This window comes from Eleutherodactylus coqui, chromosome 8, assembly GCF_035609145.1.
Source record: "Eleutherodactylus coqui strain aEleCoq1 chromosome 8, aEleCoq1.hap1, whole genome shotgun sequence".
Taxonomy (NCBI): Eukaryota; Metazoa; Chordata; class Amphibia; order Anura; family Eleutherodactylidae; genus Eleutherodactylus; species Eleutherodactylus coqui.
The window spans coordinates 136,871,400-136,893,420 of NC_089844.1; the positions used below are offsets into that span (position 1 = coordinate 136,871,400).

The 22,021-nt window shown below is 46.1% G+C and overlaps 1 protein-coding gene across 2 annotated transcripts in view; it reads left to right on the forward strand.

Annotated features, from left to right (window-relative positions):
- The window catches only part of XPO6 (exportin 6), a 41,251-nt gene that overhangs the window by 14,159 nt on the left and 5,071 nt on the right, over positions 1–22,021 (forward strand). For both annotated transcript variants that reach the window (XM_066576508.1, XM_066576509.1), the window contains 12 exons: positions 4,179–4,680; positions 9,186–9,312; positions 11,071–11,180; positions 11,337–11,445; positions 11,573–11,665; positions 14,704–14,773; positions 17,959–18,118; positions 18,206–18,298; positions 18,511–18,655; positions 18,731–18,877; positions 19,985–20,171; positions 20,297–20,452. In XM_066576508.1, the coding sequence (XP_066432605.1) occupies positions 4,179–4,680; positions 9,186–9,312; positions 11,071–11,180; positions 11,337–11,445; positions 11,573–11,665; positions 14,704–14,773; positions 17,959–18,118; positions 18,206–18,298; positions 18,511–18,655; positions 18,731–18,877; positions 19,985–20,171; positions 20,297–20,452 (1,899 nt within the window). The remainder of the gene's footprint in view (positions 1–4,178; positions 4,681–9,185; positions 9,313–11,070; positions 11,181–11,336; positions 11,446–11,572; positions 11,666–14,703; positions 14,774–17,958; positions 18,119–18,205; positions 18,299–18,510; positions 18,656–18,730; positions 18,878–19,984; positions 20,172–20,296; positions 20,453–22,021) is intronic.

A 22,021-nucleotide genomic window follows, 5' to 3' on the forward strand; every position in this document is an offset into this window, starting at 1 on the left:
TGAGCGCTTCTGCCTCTGTTTCTTGATGCACGGACCCTCGCCAATCAAAAACTTTTCCAAAACTAGAAGTACACTTGAAAGGGGTTTTCTTGGCAAAAACTATTGATGACCTATCCCTAGGATATTGCCTAGGACAGGTCATCAATAGTTAATTGCTGGGGACTGTCAGTGCAGCAGACAAGGACGTATGTCATAGCGCACATGTCATAGCTCACTCGTTCAACGGCAAAGAATCGAAAGGGTCCTTATGGCATCCAAAGTATACACTGGAAGCGCCCATATGTGAGGCTTTTCTAGCTAGCTGGGGGTGCTCAGTGATGGCGGTGTATGTTGTTTGCATTCTAAATGTAACATGCTATAGGCTACTTGCAAAAGCTTCTCATCTGTGCTAGAACAGAGAGCTGATGGCGAGTAGTGGCTCTGGTGGATTCAGTAAGTGCATGGATATACATGGATGATCGTTGCTTTCAATGGCTTTTATTATATTACACCTGTAGCACCCTCTACAGGTGTAATTCAGTAATGCATGTATTGCCAGCTAGTTCTCTGGCTATATACGGTGTTTGCTGGGGTCTCCACCGCAGTGGCTCCCATGTTAACTGGGTTATCTGTGAGACAGCTCTTTTTAATACTGACAGACATCCAGTCTGTCACTAAATCCCTTCCAGATGATTGAAGATGTCGCAGAGACCCCACGATATTTCTATAATAACGTGTCGGCAGCGTCTTTGGACTCTTGCAGTGTCTTCGTCACCTGCGTTCCCAGGGTCTTCCGGCATGTGTGACATTTCCCCTGTGATCAATGATGTCGGCTTGTTGCTCATTTCCTTCCTGTTCACGAAAGCATTTGTGGTTCCCTTGGGTAATGTGGCCGCACGTTCGTGAAGAGATGTCACTCGCTGCAGAAGCTTTCACTCATCCCACGCTGGTAACGATCTTACAGTAGTGCCATGAACGTCAAGGCTGGCAATATGGCGCGCATGTCACCCTCCTCACTCTGTTGCTTCTTATATTGTCACACACAATGATGACAGCCAAGTGTCGATGACATCAAGATGCCATAGTCCTGAAGGGCTTGTCCAAGATTGGGAAAAAGAGTCTGCCTTCGTACCGGAAACAGCGCCCCTCTGTTCATGTCTGAAACTACAGTTTAACCCTACTGACTTGAATAGATATAGGCCATGTCTGCAGCCTACGAGTATATAAAAAAGCCCTTTCCCCTCAATTCTGGACACTTCCAAAAGCATCTAGAAAATGATGTGCCTCACAACTTGGGTGCAAAATACTGGTCTAAGGTAAGTCAACCAAGAGATGGCATAAGTAAGGGCTCGTGCCCACTGGCGATAGATTTTCTAGCGATGCGAGAGTGAAAACGCACGATTATAAAACCAATGGTTCTATTCGCATTCATGATATGTTCACTCAAGCCTCGCTACGGTATCGCCCAATGTCTTCAATGGGCTAGGAGCCCCATTGAAATCAATAGACAAGATCGCGCAACAGCCTTGGAATCCCCCATAGTGAGGAGAGAGCAGTGGGGGGGGGGGCGGGGGGCGCAGCTACAGGAGATTTCTTGCATATCTCCCATATTTGGAGAGAGAGGGGGCAGGACTAGAAGGCTTTCCCAGGGCTTCCCCGAGAGCGGGGGCGAGACTACATTGATTCTCATAGTGATTCAATTTCTGGCCAAGAGGGGGCGGGGCTAACAGGATTCACCTGCTAGTCCCGCCCCCTCTTTGCTAGAGACGAATCACTATGAGATTCCATCCACCCCTGCCCCCTCTCTCTCTTCGCTATGGGAGATTCCAAGGCTGTTTTGTGATCTCCTCCTATTGATTTCACTGGGCCCCCCAGTGCTTTCAGTTCGATGGGAAAAATGCCTGCATTACCAACCGGAGTCACTGCAATATGCATCGAGCTATCGGCTTTCAGCTCTGTTCATATTGTCAGCGGGCTGGGAAACCCCACTGCCAATCAACTATTGGGGCCTATCCTAAGGATTATCCAATAATTCAGGCATGGGCAATCCCTTATAGGTTATTTCTTGTTATAAGACTCTCTTGTGGACATTGAATTATGGCACAAATGTAACAAGTCTAATATAGTTGCAGAGTTTGGCGTATTGATCATGTGACTCTGCCCTCCGGTGCTTTTGGAACTTCTGTTGATGTTCCCTACATTTTCTTTCAGCCACGGCAATGTATGCTGTCACTGGTGACCGCGTGTGCATTACATGGGCAAGGATGCTAGTAAACATGCAGACGTGCTCAGTCTTTTCCAGACCCTGTTCTTGCATGTACATGTAAGGGGGTGACGCTGTCTCTTTAAATAGAATTACTGCTGTAGTGCGTCAGCTATTGGCAGGCATTGGGACCCCGCAGCCGAATCTGAGATGGGTGTCCACTAGAGATGAGCGAGTATACTCGCTAAGGCTAACTACTCGAGCATCTCCCCGCTTGTCCCTAAAGATTTGGGGGCCGGCGCAGGTGACAGGTGAGTTGCGGCGGTGAGCAGGGGGGAGAGAGAGAGAGACAGATCTCCCCTCCGTTCCTCCCCGCTCTCCCCCGCCCGCTGCAAATCTTTATAGATGAGCAGGGAGATACTCGGCTAAGGCACTACTCGCTCGAGTAGTTAGCCTTAGCGAGTACACTCGCTCATCTCTAGTGTCCACTTTTAAGCAGAGAGCTAGAAAGGGGGGTAGAAAGTGACACTTGGTCACAGGACATACAGAGCTGTACAAAGGGGGCGCCTGCGTAGGAGCTGAAAGTAAAAACATGCGATCGATAGTGACAGGCAGGACTGGTATCACCTTAGGGTCCTTTAACACCAAACAATTATCGTTTGAATGCACAAATGACGTCCTCGTCCGCTCGGGCAGCCTGTTTATACAGGCAGATACATCGTTGGCTCGTTCACACGAGAAATCGATCAGTCGTTCACATTCACTGTCTAAGTGACTAAGAGTAAGGAATGACGATGAGCGAAAAGCGAACAGTTATTGTTCTGTGGTTGGCTACATTTAGGAGTCTTTTGAACATTAATCGTTCCGTCTAAAAGGGCCTCTGATGAATCATCCGTTCGGTCGAGGCCGACATTCGGTCACTTTATGGATCAGTGTTCTCCATGCTTTCCTATCCTTGACCGCTTCTTTCAATTCCTTCGTGTGTGTTTATTTCTGCCTTGGTTGTGTCCAGCCAGTGTATTCTTTGGCGTCCTCCTCTTTACGACCCACTAACTGTGCCGAGCACCAGTGTGTCCAGAGAATTGCCTCACGTGATATGTCCAAAGTATGGGAGCCGCTGTTTGCTGATTTTGCCCTCCTAGTGATAGTTTTGGTTTGATGCCCTAGGACCATCTTGTTGGTGACCATCGCCATCTATGGTCAATCAATAAGCCTCAATTTTCCTCCTATCTGCCTTCCTGAGGGTCCATCTTTCGCATGCGTATATGGCAATCGGAAACACGATTGCATGCATCATTCAGATCCTTGTAGCCATGCTGATATCGTTGCTCTTCCATATCCTTGCATTGCTCTGTGACCATGTCTGAAAACATGTTGCTGTGATCCATAAAGTATTTTGCCTTTGCTTTCTCCACCCCTCCTTAATTTTTAGGGACCGTCATGTAGCTAGCTGCACAGCTGGGATAACGGGCCTATGTTCCTTGATGAAAAGTAGTAGTAGTAAGCCCTGTGGGGGGCGCACTCCCCAGCAGCGAGTTTATTCTAATCTTCTCCAAGAGGAACGAACTGTTCAATTAATGAAGAAAAGGATCTTTCTTACTATATGTGACCCTTTTCCATACGCCTCTCTGAGTACTGTGCGACTGCGCTGCCGCTGTTAGGACAGGGCAACTAAATACCAAAGCAAGGGAAGAATGGACCAACGGTAATTGAGACAATTCACGCGGGCAAATGCGATTCTGGGTTGCGAGCATGATGTGTTTTCACTTAGAAAAACGCATCGCCTCACCTCTATGTACTTGCCATTTTCATGCGCGTGAAAAGTTCCGCAAGTGCTTCCAATAGATTTCAAGGGTAAGGATTGCATCGCACTCGCACGCAAATCACACGGCAGACCACTTGCACAACATTTGGGGTTAAGAATGCCTGCTATGATGTTCTCTTTGGTTGGAGGTCTGAATTATTACTAATATTGTGTATGTATTCTTCCTTCTAGACGACCTCCTCAGTAACCTTGTACACACCCCCTCCTTGGCAAAGCAGCTGAGCCAACCACCTCCAAGCCTGGAAGCTGAAAGTGAGCGTATTTGTGCCCTGGCCCTCGAGTGCCTCTCGCATCTCTTCAGTTGGATCCCCCTTTCCGCCAGCATCACCCCCTCGCTGCTTACCACAATCTTTCACTTTGCTCGCCTGGGTTGTGATGCTAGGTCACGAAGGACTCATGCTGTCAACAACAGCAACGCCGTCACGCTTAACGGCGGTGGCAGCAGCAGCCCTCCCCTACCATTGACATTGCCCACCTCTCAGCAAGACTGTAACCGACTGGGGGTCTTAGCAATGTCCTGTATTAATGAACTGATGTGCAAGAACTGTGTCCCCCTGGAATTCCAGGAGTATCTGTTACGTGTGTGCCAGCAGACCTTCTACCTCTTGCAGAGGATTACACGGGAGACGAACGCCCACAGCGTGCGCAGCCGGCTGGAGGAGCTGGACGAGAGGTACTTGTGTGCTTCTGTGGTAGAATGAGTGGATATAACCTTTAGAGCAGGTGCACTCTTTGCAAACTTTTGACATGTCAGTGGGGGTCCAGCTGCTTAGACCCTCACTCGGTACTGGAACAAGGGGGTTGGTGCGCTCACCTGAGTACTATTCCTATTTGACCCTCTTTGTTGCTTGTCAGCTCCTCTCAGCAGCTGAAGAAAGGCTCATAGAGGTCTATAGACATATTCTGTACATCCGTCTTCAGCTGCCAACATGAACTGACAGACAGCTGATGGGGTGCAGCATTCAGGTCAGTGCTTTAGCCCCCTCATTTTAGTGATCAACGGAGGTCTCAGCAGTAGTACCCACACTGATCAAAACTTTTGACATGTTACGCTCATATGTTAAGTTTGTAAAGAATGCAGTAACTTTTTTCTAAGGCTGCTTTCAAGCAGAGATGTATTTTTAGCCCATTTTCGGTCTATTTTTTTTGTGCACCGTAATAGGGAGCTAACGTAAATTTATGTATTTATTTAAAGCCAAATGTCCGTGGGTGGATCTGATTTGCGGAATCCGCGCAGAAGATCTGCAAATCAAACCACCCATAGGGATACATGGGCGCCTGCAAGTGAAATAAAGCATGCAGATCTTTTGCTCCAGCAAAAAATTGCAGCATGCTCCATTTCACTGTGGATCCCGCATGGATGGCTTCTATTGAAGTCAATGGAAGCCGATCGATCCGCGGCCCGTCTGCAATTCCATTGCGGATGGGATGGGCTGCGGATTTCGTGGGAAAGCGGCAGTTTTGAAATTCACTGCGCATGTGCAGCGGCATGACGGTCAGCGCTTCCACACACATCCGCAGTGAAGAAAAGACAACACCCGCAGAAGACCCAGACGGGTAAGTAGAAGTCCCGCCGTGTCCACGGGCAGGGTCTGAGTCTGCTGCGGGCTCCCACATGCAGAATCCGATTCGCCCGTGGACATGAGGCCTAAAAGGGTGTATTTTTCACAGCCATGTTGTAATAACGCAGCTTACACCACTTTTGTCTGTATTGCATAAAAAACGTGCCCATTATAGTCTATGGAAAGTGATTAAAATACGATTGCAAGCAAATGTCATCAGTAATCTGTAATTGTCTATGTATTTGCCTTCATTGGTAATATTTTCTATTGGGCAATAAAACGGATCTATTTGCCCAGTAGAAAATAAAATGACTGCAAATACAGAGGCAAATGCGAATCCAATACTGATGACAGCTGTAGCCCGTCTACATTACGGGCTTGTTACAATAGGCTCTTGGGGAAAACTGCCTAAAAGCTATTGCCTATGTGAAGTATTTAAAGTCGATGACCACCTTTTACAACCGATTTTGTTATATATTTCCAATGCATCTAAAAAGAAAAGTAAAGCAACTTTGGAAATGATCATCTTGATTTTAAAAAGAGCTATCATTCTGTATCTACAGCTCCTGTGCAGACCTATGTGTCTCCATGGTTACAGACTACAAGCAAACCCTGCAGTCATACTTTCTTCCATTGTTCGCCTCCTTCTTAGCAATGCACATTTAGTAGGAAAGCAAGAAGTAAGGGACAGATAAAAGTGTGACTGCAGGATGTTTGGTCCTTGTCCGACCAGCGTTCTCATATTTTTCATGACGAGTGCCACACACAGAAATTTTACTGGGAGGAGGTTGTTCCCAAGTTCCTAGCTTCCTCTGATGCCTAGCAGCTTCATAGTGCATGGTCATCGCTGTTAGCTGTGGTCTATCGCTGCTCTTTTCTCTTCTATGAAGAGGCTAAAGGGCCATTTACAGGGGGCAATTATTGTGCAAAATTCACTCTAACGAACGACAATGTGTGATATTCATCGCAGCTAAATGCAAAGCTGTTGGGCACGACTTGTTTACTTTGTCGCTCACCTTCAACCAGCATAAAAATCATCCCTGGTTCACTCATTTCTTGCTGCTTTTAAACGCTCCCGCAAGTGAATGACTATCGGTGATGATCTGCTTGAGCGCGAACAACTAGCGATGATGTTCCCCGATCGTGCGGATCATTTAGCTGACAGCCGTCACGTGTCAGTGGGCCTAAGGGTCCTTTTAGATGGCACAGTGGTTGGATGCTTAAGCGCCCACCTGATGTCTTGACCATTATCACCCCTCTGCTTTCACACAGGAACAATAATCATTCAGTGAATGAAGGCGGAGGGAACCAAAGATCACTTCTGGCTGCCCGCCTCCATTCACAGTAAACAGGCAGTTGCACATAGATGAACGATTGCCTGTTTGCATCGGCCGATGGTCACTTGGTTTTCAGGCCTGCCTAAACTGAACCACAAGCAAGAAACAAATAAATTGTTTGTCATTCAGTCTCTAGCCATATTTGGTATTTTTGGGCTCTCTTTCCACTTCAGTCTGCACCGGTGATGCCCTTATGCTTTTCAGGCTGAGCTGATTGGCTTCTGCTCCTATGTGGTAATGTGCTGCTCCCAGGTATCTAATCTGAGGGGGACGGAGGAAAGCGCAATAATGGTACCACATCAGTAGAGAATGTACCAAACGTAGAGGCATGGGATCATAAATGCAGACCCTCCAACCAGATCCCTAAAATTAAAAGATGTCAGTCCTCTAACCCCAAACTAAATTCGGACCCGAGACCACAGCATTTACCTACTGCGCCTCACTCCTGGCTCATTTTTCACAGAGTACCGCCACACTACGTCCTGACACTGGTGCTGTGGGCACTGACCTCCTGATGTTTTGTATCAGGAACCAGTGTGGCCATGGCACCTGGAAGAGCAGAGACCAAGAAGTGGTGCGGCTGCCGGTGATGGTGTTCTCTATTGGATGTGATTGCATGATGTTGGATATCTGCAACAAGTGGAGTGATGATCCCAATGCAAACTCATTACATTGTTTGAAGCTGTAAGAACCCGTGTCCTACTTCCCTGGCAAAACTGCCCCATTGAGTTATGTGTGGTGCATAAGTCGGAGTACACAAGTGCTTTGTGTCATGCTCTGACCCTGCACTAGACACTTTACAGTGGGGTGTTGTTTAACCTTGCCCTTTAAAAAAAAAAAAAAAATCTAACAGGTTGGGCTCCTGATCTGTTCTGCCTATCAGTAGTCGCACCCATAATCATCCGTTTCAGAGGCTACAGAGAACAGTCTCTAGTCACTCAGACTGCATGCAGAGACCCCTTCCTGCACTCCAGGAATTTCCGTAACACTTCTATACCTGCTTGTCATTCCTATTCTACAGTAGGGCATCCACATAACATCCACCCTTCCATCTGCCCCATCTTTTTGCTAATCTATAAAATATTAACCTATGCCTGTAGAATCAGACTACACTATTTCTTTGTAGTCTGTAACCATGGCGACACATAGGTCTTCATAAGAGCTGTATACACAAAACTGCAGAAGTCTTTTAATTGAAGTTACTTGCAACATCGCATAGTCTTTAGGGCTCGTTCACGTGAGCGTGGTTATAGCGCGGTATAGGCGCATGAAAAGATTGCGGCTATACTGCTCTAAAAAGTGTGAACAGGTGACTTCCAGCTATTAGGTCTCGTACTTAATTAGCAGTGAAATTGCCCGTTCACACGATCGGTGGTGCGTGTTTTCCAGCTCCCATAGGAGTCTATGGTAACTCCCGTGCATCACGCACCTAAGATAGGTCAGGTCCTATCTATTCTCCCAGCACGGACCTTAGAGGTGAGCTTTGCAGTCGCATGTTCTATCTTTGTTAGATGCAAGTTTTTTGCGTGTCTAACATTCCTTCATCTGAACGGTTCTTTAGGACACCGTTGGTTCTTATAGACGCGATCTTTTCACTCGCCTCTAATGCACTAAAACCACGCTCGTGTGAAGGAGGCCTTAGAACTACGATGAGGTTTAAGTATGAAAGGGGAAATTGGTCAGGAGACAGATCAGACCTTGTACCGGTCAGGTTGTTCTGCAGCTGCCGGATACACAGTAATGTCCCTCCCTGGGTCATCTTGTTCATGATTCTCACTTCATCAAAGCCTTCGCTTTTATAGTCCTTACAACCCAGAGCAATAATCACATTTTCTTTGCTATAAACCAATAACGATGTTGCCCTTCGGTGTACGGATTGGATCAAGCATACGGCATAACCAAGGCATCGATGCCAGCTTGATAGAAATTGCTGGTCATCCTGACCGCATGAGGTCCCTGCACCCCAGACCATAGCAGTATGCCATCTCCTTCCCTCAAAAACTTGAGTAACCAGTTATTATACAGGATTCTTGCTGTTATATGAAGGAAAGGGATGCCTGCCCAAAGTTCAGAACTGCAGATCTTCCTTGTTATCTGCCAATACGTTTGCCATTCAGTGTCTGGAAAATCTGTGTGACAACCCTTTGTGGGAGCTGTAATAGCAGCGATATTGGTTGTCACCCAGCATTCTCAGATACAGATGTAGGTTTGGTGACCTATTTAAGGGATTTGTGTTGTAGAATTGTGGATCGTTAACCTCCTCTTGTATATCATTACAGTTATGTGGAAAAGTTTACAGACTTCCTTCGACTCTTCGTTAGTGTCCACTTGAGGAGAATCGAGTCTAATGCCCAGTTCCCTGTAGTTGAGTTCCTGGCACTACTCTTCAAATACACCTTTCACCAGGTAATGTGTTGGACTTTGCTAGGGTACTTTTAAGGTTCAAAGGCAGCCATAAGAAGAACATTTACCTTATGCCTTACACGTTGCAGAGCTGTGTGCGTGAAGAGACCACTGCGGAGCTGTGCTATGGAGCCATAGACTCTGTAACTCTGTATAAAGCCTCCATAGGTGGCTGTATTAGGTCTTATTCTTAAAATAAGGCTTGTGATAAAGAAAAAAGTCCATATGAGATTGTAGGCACGTCCACCGTACAGTATGGCCCCATAGACTATTAGAAGGTTGTACGGAGCAGTAATGTGATAGTGTGCTTGAGCCATTACAGGTGGTTTCCAGGGAAATACTATATCTTCAGAATAGGTCATCAGTAGTTGATTGGCTGGGGTCCACCGCTCGGGACCCCAGTTGATCGGGTGCCTGCTGTCAGAGATGCAATACACAGGAGTAGCTGATGCTTTGACCTGTGTATAGTGGCCAATGCTTGTAATTGCAGGCGCAAATCTCATTAAAAGTGATGGGAGTTGCGCTTGCAATTGCATGCGGCAGCCACATACCTGGTGACCCTAGGATCGCTGTGGTCAAGATTGGCTGCGGCATGATCAGACAGTTAAATTTCCAGGATTGCAAGCTCCTCCAATCATGACTATTAGAGCAGGATCACCTATGCAGGGCTTATTCTACAGTAACATGAAAACTGAACACTGCAGACTAATGATTCTTAATCACCACCTTAAAAACTGACGAATTCAAGGGTTTCAAAGACCTACAGTAGTTTGTTGTTTTCAAGCCACCATTGGCTCATGTCCTTTGTTTAACTAAACGTATATTTGTGGTACTTTGTAGTAAAGGGTAACTAATAGGGATGAGCGCGCGTACTTGGAAAAGCACTACTCGCTCGAGTAATTTGCTTTATCCGAGTATTGCTGTGCTCGTCCCTGAAGATTCGGGTGCCGGCACGGAGCGGGGAGCTGCAGGGGAGAGCGGGGAGGAACGGAGGGGAGATCTTTCTCTCCCTCTCTCCCGCCCGCTCTCCCCTGCTCCCCGCTGCGACTCACCTGTCAGCCGCAGCGGCACCCGAATCTTCAGGGACGAGCACAGCGATACTCGGATAAAGCAAATTACTCGAGCGAGTAGTGCTTTTCCGAGTACGCTCGCTCATCTCTAGTAACTAAACGTTTGACATGTCAGAGGCTTAGATCACTGAGGGTCCAGGTGCTGAGATCCCCACTGATTGCTAAAAGCGCTCATCTGAGTGCCTGTTCAGCTGCTATCAATTAGGAGTGTATGGACTTCATAGACTTTTTTTTTTTTGAGTCCATACGCCACTCCAAGCAAAGCTGGAAACTGCCAAAAGGCACAGGACTCAGATGAACGCTTTTAATTTAGCAATCGGTGAGGGTTTTGGCACTCGGATCTCTACCTGTCAATACTTTGAAAGTTTTTAAAGTTTATTTACACTTTTTTAGAATTCTGCTGCCGGTCACACGCTCATTCTCCAACTCTTACGCTTGTAACATTGGAGACCTTGTATAAAGACTGGGAAGAGGCGACCAGCAAACGTGTTTTTTCTTTTTGTTGTGTTTTTTCTTTTTGTTGTGTTTTTTCTTTTTGTTGTGTTTTTTCTTTTTGTTGTGTTTTTTCTTTTTGTTGTGTTTTTTCTTTTTGTTGTGTTTTTTCTTTTTGTTGTGTTTTTTCTTTTTCTTGTGTTTTTTCTTTTTATATATAAACCATGTAGTTAATTTTCTGTGGTATTTGTCTCTGCAGCCGACACATGAAGGTTACCTCTCGTGTCTCGACATCTGGGCACTCTTTTTAGACTATCTAACAAACAAGATAAGAAACCGTCTAGAAGACAAAGAGGCCATTATTGGCAGGTAAGGCTTTTCCCAATGATCTGGCTATGAGGTTGGGAGAACTACAATGATCATAAGGGAATACTGGAACTGTCTACGTAGATTAGGAGTCTCTTTCGGGTGTCTGACTGCTGGTGCCCGTTGAGTCATAGAAACCTATTCTTGCATCCTTCACAGGTACGAAGATGCCCTGGTGCTGCTGCTCACTGAGGTTTTGAATCGGATCCAGTTCCGCTACAACCAGACACAGTTGGAGGAGTTGGATGACGAGACGCTAGATGATGATGTAAGTTTTAGGGGCTTTCCTGCCAGTCAATACCTTGTGCTGCAAAATACGGGGACAGATTCCCTTTAAAGGTATATTTGTACTGCAGGTTTTTGTACTCACATGTATGTTGTACATTGTTCTACAGCAGCAAACGGAGTGGCAAAGGTATTTACGCCACAGCTTGGAAGTGGTAGCCAAAATCATGGAGCTTCTCCCCACGCATGCCTTCAGTACTTTGGTAACTATTGGATTCTATTTTGTCCCTTTTTTTAAAATTTGTTGTTCTTACATGTTTCTCTGTTTTAGAACACCACTTGGCACAACAATATAGTTGTTCCACTTTCTAAATACATTACTTAATCTGTACTGATCCTAACTTATATATACTGTATTAAACTCCAGAGATGCACTCACTATTCTGCTAGTGGAGTCCCTGTGTACATACATTACTTATCCTATACTTATCCTGAGTTATATCCTGTATTATACTCCAGAGCTGCACTCACTATTCTGCTGGTGGAGTCACTGTGTACATACATTACTTATCCTGTACTGATCCTGAGTTACATCCTGTATTATACTCCAGAGCTGTACTCACTATTCTGCTGGTGGAGTCACTGTGTACATACATTACTTATCCTGTACTGATCCTGAGTTACATCCTGTATTATACCCCAGAGCTGCACTCACTATTCTGCTGGTGGAGTCACCATGTACATACATTACTTGTCCTGTACAAGATAAGTAATGTATGTACACAGTGACTCCACCAGCAGAATAGTGAGTGCAGCTCTGGAGTATAATACAGGATATAACTCAGGATCTTTACAGGATAAGTAGTGTGTGTATATACACAGTGACTCCACCAGCAGAATAGGGAGTGCAGCTCTGGAGTATAATACAGGATATAACTCAGGATCAGTACAGGATAAGTAATGTATGTACACAGTGACTGCACTAGCAGAATAGTGAGTGCAGCTCTGGAGTATAATACAGGATGTAACTCGGGATCAGTACAGGATAAGTAATGTATATGCATAGTGACTCCACCAGGATAGTGAGTGCAGCTCCTGGAGTAAAACACAGGATGTAACTCAGGATCAGTACAGGATAAGTAGTGTGTGTGTATATACACAGTGACTCCACCAGCAGAATAGGGAGTGCAGCTCTGGAGTATAATACAGGATGTAACTCAGGATCAGTACAGGATAAGTAATGTATGTACACAGTGACTGCACTAGCAGAATAGTGAGTACAGCTCTGGGGTATAATACAGGTTGTAACTCAGGATCAGTACAGGATAAGTAATGTATGTACACCGTGACTCCACCAGCAGAATAGTGAGTGCAGCTCTGGAGTATAATACAGGATGTAACTCCGGAGCAGTGCAGGATAAGTAATGTATGTACACAGTGACTCCACCAGCAGAATAGTGAGTGCAGCTCTGGGGTATAATACAGGTTGTAACTCAGGATCAGTACAGGATAAGTAATGTATGTACACCGTGACTCCACCAGCAGAATAGTGAGTGCAGCTCTGGAGTATAATACAGGATGTAACTCCGGAGCAGTGCAGGATAAGTAATGTATGTACACAGTGACTCCACCAGCAGAATAGTGAGTGCAGCTCTGGAGTATAATACAGGATAAATGTGTTTTTATAAAGTTTACTTTTGTGTAGATCATTTCTCTAAAATGGCTTTGAAAGGTAGATACAGTCAAAGTTCTACTCTCCCTCTCCTTGTAATGACACTATTCAAGCCCTACTAGTTGGACCCGGGTTGCGCTATGTCTTTTACTGATGATTGTTTATACGGCAAAAAGAGGCAATTGCAGGTCTGAGAAATCATATCTGTACAGTTGGCAACATCACCATAAGGGGGCGCTGTGCATATACACAATAAGCTGGTGGGCAGCCTATCTATATGCTCCCTGCTTTCCTAGATATAGTTTGCCTTTCATTTCCAGACCTTTTGGATTTCCATTCTTGTGATATGCAAAGTATATTTTACCTGGCCAATAAAAGCCTTGGGTGCCATAATGGGGCAGATGAGAGGATGTCTGGAGCCGGAGCGCTGGGATCTCCTGCTTGTCTTCCATTTAGTTTCCTGTCTGCTGGGAATTAAAATCTTAATCTTCTTAAATAGTCGCAGACATTTTGTTTTTCATATCCAATTTCCAGCATGATAGTCAGATTTACAAAAAATATATAAAAAGGCTATTTTAAGTGGCCTTCAATGAATTTCTCTCTTCTGTTTTAATGTTCTCAGTGGGAAAATGCGTTATTTTTCCGGACTGTGGAGTATTTAGCCATAATAGCAGTCAAACCTGAAGCTGGTGGCTTTTAGTCTTGTGCATCCGGATATGTACTTAAATACTTAGGCCTCATGTCCACGGGCAAAAGAAGAATTAAAATCCGCAGCGGGTTTTAACTCTTCTCCTGCATGCGGATCCGCACCCCATAGGGATGCATTGACCACCCGTGAGTAGATAAATATCCGCGGATGGTCAATAAAAGGGATTTTTAAAAAAATGGAGCATGAAAAAATCTGGACCATGCTCCATTTTCGTGCGGGTCTCCCGCGGGCTTCTATTAAAGCCTATGGAAGCCGTCCGGATCCGCAGGAGACCTAAAATAGGAATTTAAAAGAATTAACTCACCCGCAGCGGACCGGGAAGCTCTTCTCTTCCTCACGGCCGGATCTTTCTTGCTTCGGCTCGCCGGCCAAAAAAGAAGATCCGGCCGTGAAGAAGAGAAGACCTTCCCGGTCCGCTGCGGGTGAGTTAATTCTTTTAAATTCCTATTTTAAGTGCTCATGTCCGCGGGGCAGGAGGGACCCGCTGCAGATTCTACATGGAGAATCCGTAGCGGGCCTGATTTTCCCCGTGGACATGAGGCCTTAGTCTGACATATTGTCCCTTTACGTGACCATAGGCATTGCCTTAAAGGGATTGTCCATTTTGGACATTCCCCTTTTTGTACGAAGGGATCCCCAACAGTAAGTTGATAACATGGTGTTCCTCAGGGAAACGTGAAGTATGCATTTTCCCTGTAGCGCCACCACAGGGAAAATATAGTATTACACAGTTCTCCTTGACATCAACGTTATCCGGTTTCTATGGCTAGCTTTAAATGTTGTCCCTTTTGGTCCCAAGTGCTGTGTGATATGATTGACTGCTGTATTCCTACCATTGTCCATATGTTGATTCTTTTAGAATTGGTGCTGCACACTTACACTGTAATAGTCATTTTTTTCTTCTTTTTGGTTCCTTGCAGTTTGCTGCTCTGCGGGAGAACTTGGAGGTGTATCTTGGGCTGCAGCAGTGCATAGTGAACACGGGGACAGGTATGTGACTGGTCAGAGTTGGAGTTTACTATGAGCTTTTTGGGGACAATCTTCTTCTCTTAAATGTATGTATTTTGGGCTGGCAGTCATTTTTTGCAATAGCGGTCAATTAAAAATTTTGCACAATTTTGTCTTCTGCAGCTTCTACATATCACTATACATAGACACTGCAGGCTGAGGGTGCTTTTACACAAGACAGTTGTTGAGCGCTTAAAGGGGTTGTCCCGCGAAAGCAAGTGGGGTTATACACTTCTGTATGGCCATATTAATGCACTTTGTAATGTACATCGTGCATTAATTATGAGCCATACAGAAGTTATTCACTTACCTGTTCCGTTGCTAGCGTCCCCGTCTCCATGGTGCCGTCTAATTTTCAGCGTCTAATCGCCGGATTAGACGCGCTTGCGCAGTCCGGTCTTCTTCTCTTCTGAATGGGGCCGCTCGTGCCGGAGAGCGGCTCCGTGTAGCTCCGCCCCGTCACGTGCCGATTCCAGCCAATCAGGAGGCTGGAATCGGCAATGGACCGCACAGAAGCCCTGCGGTCCACCGAGGGAGAAGATCCCGGCGGCCATCTTCACCAGGTAAGTAAGAAGTCACCGGAGCGCGGGGATTCAGGTAAGCGCTGTGCGGTTTTCTTTTTTAACCAGTGCATCGGGTTTGTCTCGCGCCGAACGGGGGGGGCTGTTTGAAAAAAAAAAAAACCGTTTCGGCGCGGGACAACCCCTTTAAGTGCCCGGCAGTCGTCCCAGCGGTCTTCGCTCCTGTGCTTTCACACAGGAGTGATCGTTTACTGAATAGAGGTAAAGCACGCCGGAGATTTTTCCTGCCACCCACCCCCATTTAGGGGCTCCTAGATAAATGACTTCACACGAGCCGATTATTCAGTAGGTTTTTATACCTACATAAACTGAACAATAAGCAAACTATTGTTCGTCGTTCAGTCACTGCTGCGTTCCCACTGATCCGCACGATCCAGCAATGAACCGAACGATAATCGTTTTGTGTAAAAAGGCGCTAAGTCACAATAGGAGATCAGTTGATGAGGTTGGACAGACAGCTTGGTTTTCAGCCCTTCTCTCTCCTCTCCTGGACCTTCTTATCAGCTAAGTTATGACCACAAGCTGTTAGGAACATTCAGGAGAGGAGAGCGCGGAGGGGAAACTAAGTCGTCAGTCCAGCCTCACCGGCATCTCCTATTGAGATTTATGATCCTTTTACGTGGGTTGACTATGTGGCCTGAGCTTTTCCCCAAGCCTGCTTGACAAGTGGACCGTGTAAAGGCACCGACTATCAGTTGACGAATGAGCGAACGCTTGTCTGTTGGCTGATCGACTCATATATATCAGCATAAAATTGCTTACTGATCGGCGGTACATCTCGTGTGAGCAGGGAGATGTACAGCCTGCTTATGGGGCAAATGATTGTATTAGCGATCGTGTGCCCCATAATAACTCTGCCCGGGTAACAGAAAATGAAAGTGCTTGTGACAGCGGGCTGAATATTTGACACGTGTAAGCACCAATTAGTCTGTTGTGTCTATATGTAGTGATCTATAGAAGCTGCAAAAGACAAGAAATGCTAAATTTTTAACTGAACCCTATTGCAAAAAATGATCGTCAACCCAAAACCTTATAAACCTCGTCTTTAAACTTGGGCTACAATTACACGTAGCAGAAATGCTGTGTATTTTCCATGGCCAAATCTGCATTGAAAACGGCTTCAAAATCCACACCATTGGTGCGGATCCGCAGCGGACTTCACCCTTTCAATAGAAGCGGTGAAGTCTGCTGTGGATTCACACCAAAATGCGCACCACCTGTTTCTGATGCAGATATCGCAGCGGATTCTCCACTGAGGAAATACACGCATTTCCACTACATGTAAACATGCCCTTTAAAATGTATTATCTGGCTTGTAAACATTACTGGCCTGTTCTCAGACTATTCAGCATCTGATCGGTAGGGTCTGCTGCCTAGGATCTCTGATAGAAGAGGCCGTGGCGCTCAAATGTTTGCACCTGAGTACAATTCTGTTCATACTCGTTATGCTGTACTACTTGTAGCAGCCATTCTGACTACTGCAGCCTTGTCCCACTGAAATTAATGGGAACTCTTCCAGCAATCCTATCCAGGCCGCTGCATAGTGAACGGAGCAACGTGTGTTTGCAGCACACAGCGGCTCTGGTGAACAGCTGATCAGTGGAGGTGGCGAGTGTCGGATTTCCCATTGATTCGCTATTGAAGATGTATCCTGAAGATGGGTCATGCATTGTCCGGTCCTGGAAATCCCCCTTTTAAGCAATTGATTTCACAAAGGGGTAACAAAACAATACAGCAAGAAAGGGGAACAATAAATTCCAAGCAGGATACAATATTTTGCAGTTCCTGGGGAGTCCATATTGCTGAGTAGCAACAGGTAGGGGAAGGAATGGTTAAGGTCCTTCTGTGTAGGCTGCTGCAATGGAGGTGCTAATGTCAGATCAACATGTCAACATTTTTGATCAGTGGGGGTCATGCTGCTGATCGCTAGCACAAGGGGGCTGCAGCACTCTCCCGAGCATTATACCCCTTTTGGCTACCGGTCTGCTTCTCTCAGCAGCTGAAGACTGACACAGAAAGGTGTAGTCAAAATGTCGATACACATCTATGCATCTATCTTTAGTTGCTTAGAGGAGCTGGCAAGCAATGAAGACCACTAAAGGGACACAGCACTTAAGAGAGAACTGCAGCCCCCTCTTTCTAGTAATCAGCGGATTGTAAGATTGGCTGAGGTTCTTGGGGTAAGGATACCAGAAAAAAATTGCATCATGGGAGAATCTGCGCTGACGGGAGTCGGAAATGTTACTGGGAAATGGCGGAGGTGCAGAAGGTTTTGGGGTTTACCAGTAAGAGGAATGTAATGGGATTGACGGAGTTGCAGGAGAAATCAGTATCTGGAAAGTAACAAGGCAATCCCCTTGTAATACCAGACGCTGGGCCTTTATGTTGGCAGGCACACACTGACCTAAAACAGCATAATTCGAAGGGTGGGCTGCAGATATCTTTGGAATATTTTTTTTTTTTATTCCCGCTGCTGCCTTACCTTATTACTGATTTATCCCCTGATGTAGGTAATTGATTGTATATCCAGTTTCATTCACAGCCAGATAATTGTAGGGTTTTAAATGGATTCTTCTGCTCTCCTAGAACAACGTCTGAACGTGACCGCAGAAAACGACTGTCGCAGGTTGCACTGTTCCTTGCGGGACCTCAGCTCCCTCCTCCAGGCTGTTGGTAGACTTGCTGAGTACTTCATTGGGGATGTGTTTGAGGCGCGCTTCAATGATGCCCTTACTGTTGTGGAAAGGTAACAGCTTACACTAGTTTAAAGGTCCCGGGAATAGGAGATATAGCTTTGACATTCTCATCCGTCCCCTCTCCTTATCTCCACCAGGTTGGTCAAAGTCACATTTTATGGCTCTGAGATCAAACCATACAATATGGAAACCGCTGTGCCATCAGTACTGAAGCCCGACCTCGTAGATGTGTGAGTATTTCATCTTGGCGCCATTACTTAGGATTGACTTTACCAGTCTGTGAGTTTAGAGATGTGCCGGGTTCCTACTTAAATGGTTTTCTGCTTGGCAGATAATCCTTGAGTTGGCAGTTTGCCTTCTTATATTATTGATGAGTATAAAGACCAAATCCGCCTATAGATTTGTAAAGTATGTAATATCCGTGGTGTTTTACCTTTGGCAGCCATGCCCAGTCCCTGGCAGCGTTACAAGCTTACTCCCACTGGCTTGCTCGGTTTTACAGTGAGGTTCAGCACCAGAACCCTCAGCAGTTTGTGTCTATAATCTCCACTGCGATGGAGGCACTACCCCCACTCATCAGCACAAAGGTGAGTCCAGGTGGAAGCGCTTGGGTAAAACGGAGATGATTTTGAAGCACCTTGCTTACACTTGAGTCTTTCCAGGTACCAGAAAAGCTGCTGCTCTCGGCATGCCATTTGCTAGTCTCTGTGGCTACAACTGTTCGGCCTGTATTCCTTATCAACATTCCTGCCGTCCAGAAGGTGTTCAGCCGCGTGACAGACAGTTCTGCGCAGAGACTACCAGAAGAGGTGGGTTCGCATTCATGCACATGGCACCAGTCCCCAGCAGGACCGCTGAGACTTTGCTTTCATAGTGATGTAATGTCATGTGGCCGCATTAACCACTGCAAGATTAGTGTTCTTTGGAGCGCATGCATCATTAGAATATGGACCACTAGTCTTTTAGTGAAGGGCCTTTCCTTGCTATTGCTTGGTTGCTTTTGCAGAAAGTACAGATGGGGTGGCGATTTGAATGGACTGCAACTGTTCCATTGATTTTAACGGGGCTGACAGAAATGGCCGAGTACAAGCGCCTGGCCATCTCCAGCGGTCCCATTGAAGATAAATGTAGTAACACTGCATATCTGCAAGCCACCCCTGCCCCTCACTGTGGGGGATGCAGTAACGAGGAGAGGGGGACATGGGACCCTCCTTCTCAGACTTACAACACCTATCCTATGGATAAAGAGGTTGTACATGCATCAAAAAAATTGTTCAGGTTGTCCGCAATGGAAAATCTGTATCAAATTTTGCATCAGAACTGCAGAGGAAAACGGGTCAAAATCCACGATGTTAATGTAGATTTGGTCACTGTTTTTGATGCGGATTCATATCAGATTTCACTCTTTTTCAAGGGTGAACAAAAGTATCCTTGGAAGTAGAGGAGGGTGGAGTGGGGGGAATCGGGTGTTGAAATTCAAGGTCCCCAATCTTCTGTTTCCACGCATCAATTGTTGGGGAAACATTGAGCTATCCCCATGCAGATTGGAAAGACCTCCAGCACCACCGTTATCGGCAGGCTTGAAGGACTAAACTCGGAAGGCCAGATTCACACGACCGTATTGGCAGTTGTGCTTAAGAAATCTGTATTGGACAGCACAAGGACACCCGTCTGATCTGCATGGACACTGCATGTCTTATTCTTTGAGTTTTCATGGATGAGAATGTAGCTGTTTTTTCTTGGTCCATCACTTGTACATAGCCTCATGGTCAATAATGGGGCAGGTTGCTGTCGGTGGGATGCATTACAGCCATGTGAATTACTCCTAATGTATATGAGGCCCTATCGTGATTGGTGCATTTAACTGTTTCTTTAACAATAGTCCACTGTAAGGATTCCTTCTTTGTGTCTTGCAGGCTCAGGTGCTGTTGTGTCGTGCTCTTTCTAATGTCCTCCTTCTCCCGTGGCCAAATGTCCCTGAGGGAGAGCAGCAGTGGGCAGAGCGCTCCAGTCATCATGCCAACCTCCTGAACAGCTTGACCAGAGAGTACCGCCAGCTGAAGGGTACTGCTCCTCCTCAGAGGAAGGGGCAACTTGAAGCCAGTGAGTAGCAGAACTCAACTATTATTTGTATTCTTGTCTCTACTTGATCGTCTCCCATGGCACTTTTTCTTGCAATGGTTCCAATGGTTGCTCTGACATCCTGTTTTTTTTTGTTCTGTCCTTAGCAAAGCGTGTCATCTGTCAGACATTGGGTGTGTTGAAGGACATTGTAGAGAACATCTCTGGTGAGGGCACCAAATCCCGGCAGATATGTTACCAGTCAATGCAAGACTCGGCTCAGCTTTCCCTCACTCTCTTCCCGGCGTATATTCACCAGTCAGGTATGTGGATCCTTCTGGCTTATGTCCTTTCCCTGGACTTAGGCTGTATTTACACTGGGGGATGTGAGTTGCGCCTGAGATTCTCATGCATAACTTGCATTGCATGGCACATGAACACTCTGATGTATGGGACCTCATACATTACTTGTCCTAGTCTTGTACTACACTTGCTAAAGAATAGGGCATACAGTAATTCCTCAAACGCAGACTATTGGTCGAAGTGAAAAATCGCATTACCCATTAAGATTGACCCCCTTTGCACGTTGCTGTAGTGCGGGTTGGTATTGGATTGAATTCATTGTGGGCTGTTCCTGTAATACTAACCCAGGCTTCTGCAATGTGGTCAGAGGTGTCTGCTGCCAGCTCTCTCAACAATGACAGCCGGCGCGGCAAACAACTGATTAGCGGGGATCGTCTATTGATGATCTATCCTGAGAATAGCTCATCAATAGTAAAGTCCTGAAAGCCCCTTTAAGCGGGTCATGCACATTAAATGGGTTTTCCAGGGAAATACTATTGATGACCTAGTGGCTGCTGTCTGCTGCTTGATCAGTTGTCTGCTGTCAGCGCCACACCACATGAGTGCGGAGCGGAAGCTGTGTAGTGGCCAGTACTTGTAACTGCAGGTGCAGCTCCTATTGCTTTTAATGAGACCCCAGCCTGCAGTTACATGCGCCGGCCACCTCATGGGTTGGAGCAGCAGCTTCCGCTCCTTTCCAGTGTTCTGTGGCTCTGAAAGCAGGTGATCAGCTGGGATCCCAGGCAGATCCCAGTTTATCAACTATTGATGACTTATCCTGTGGGTAGGTCATCAGTAATATTTCCCTGGAAAAGCCCTGTAAGCTGTTATCAGCCACAATGCAGCCAATCAGCCTTTCATTGTGCAAAATGATCCCACCAGCAGCATGTCAAACGAGATTGACTGATGAGGAACCCCAGTTTTGCTGGTCCATGGCCATACACGAACACCCCTAGACACACTTTTAAAATCCTGAACTTGCTTATTTTAACCCCTTTTCTGACAGTAAGCGCTCACCTCTGTATCACCAGCTGTTTGTACTAACATGATGCTGCTCACATTCAGGGCTCCTGCTCTACTAAACTAGTGCAGCTGGTGATGGAGAGGACAAAACTGATTGTGGTCATTGTCAGAACGGGGTTAAAACTGCAAGGTTGCGGAGGGGGAATGGAAGTGTCTTGTTAGAAAATTTTGGTTTATTCTTGCCCTAGGGCAGATGGGCAAGACGGTGGATATTCTACATTGTCGGGCATCCTCAGTCATTCAGCGGTTTTTTTTTTCATATGATCGTCTACTGAAATGTGCAAAATTAGCTATTTCGGATGACCTTAACTTATTGTATATGACCAGCTTTAGGTCCTGCTGAGTTCCCATAGGCATCCTGTATTAGGTAGATCCTGTTGAATTCCTCCAGAATCGCCAGCACTGCCTTATGTCTATGAATAGACTTGGAAATACCAGGTATAGACTGGGTTGTCAGGAGCGCAACCTGATGGAACACCCAAAATATAACGCCTCGGTCAGGAAACGCTGAGCGTCTAGAGGGGTTC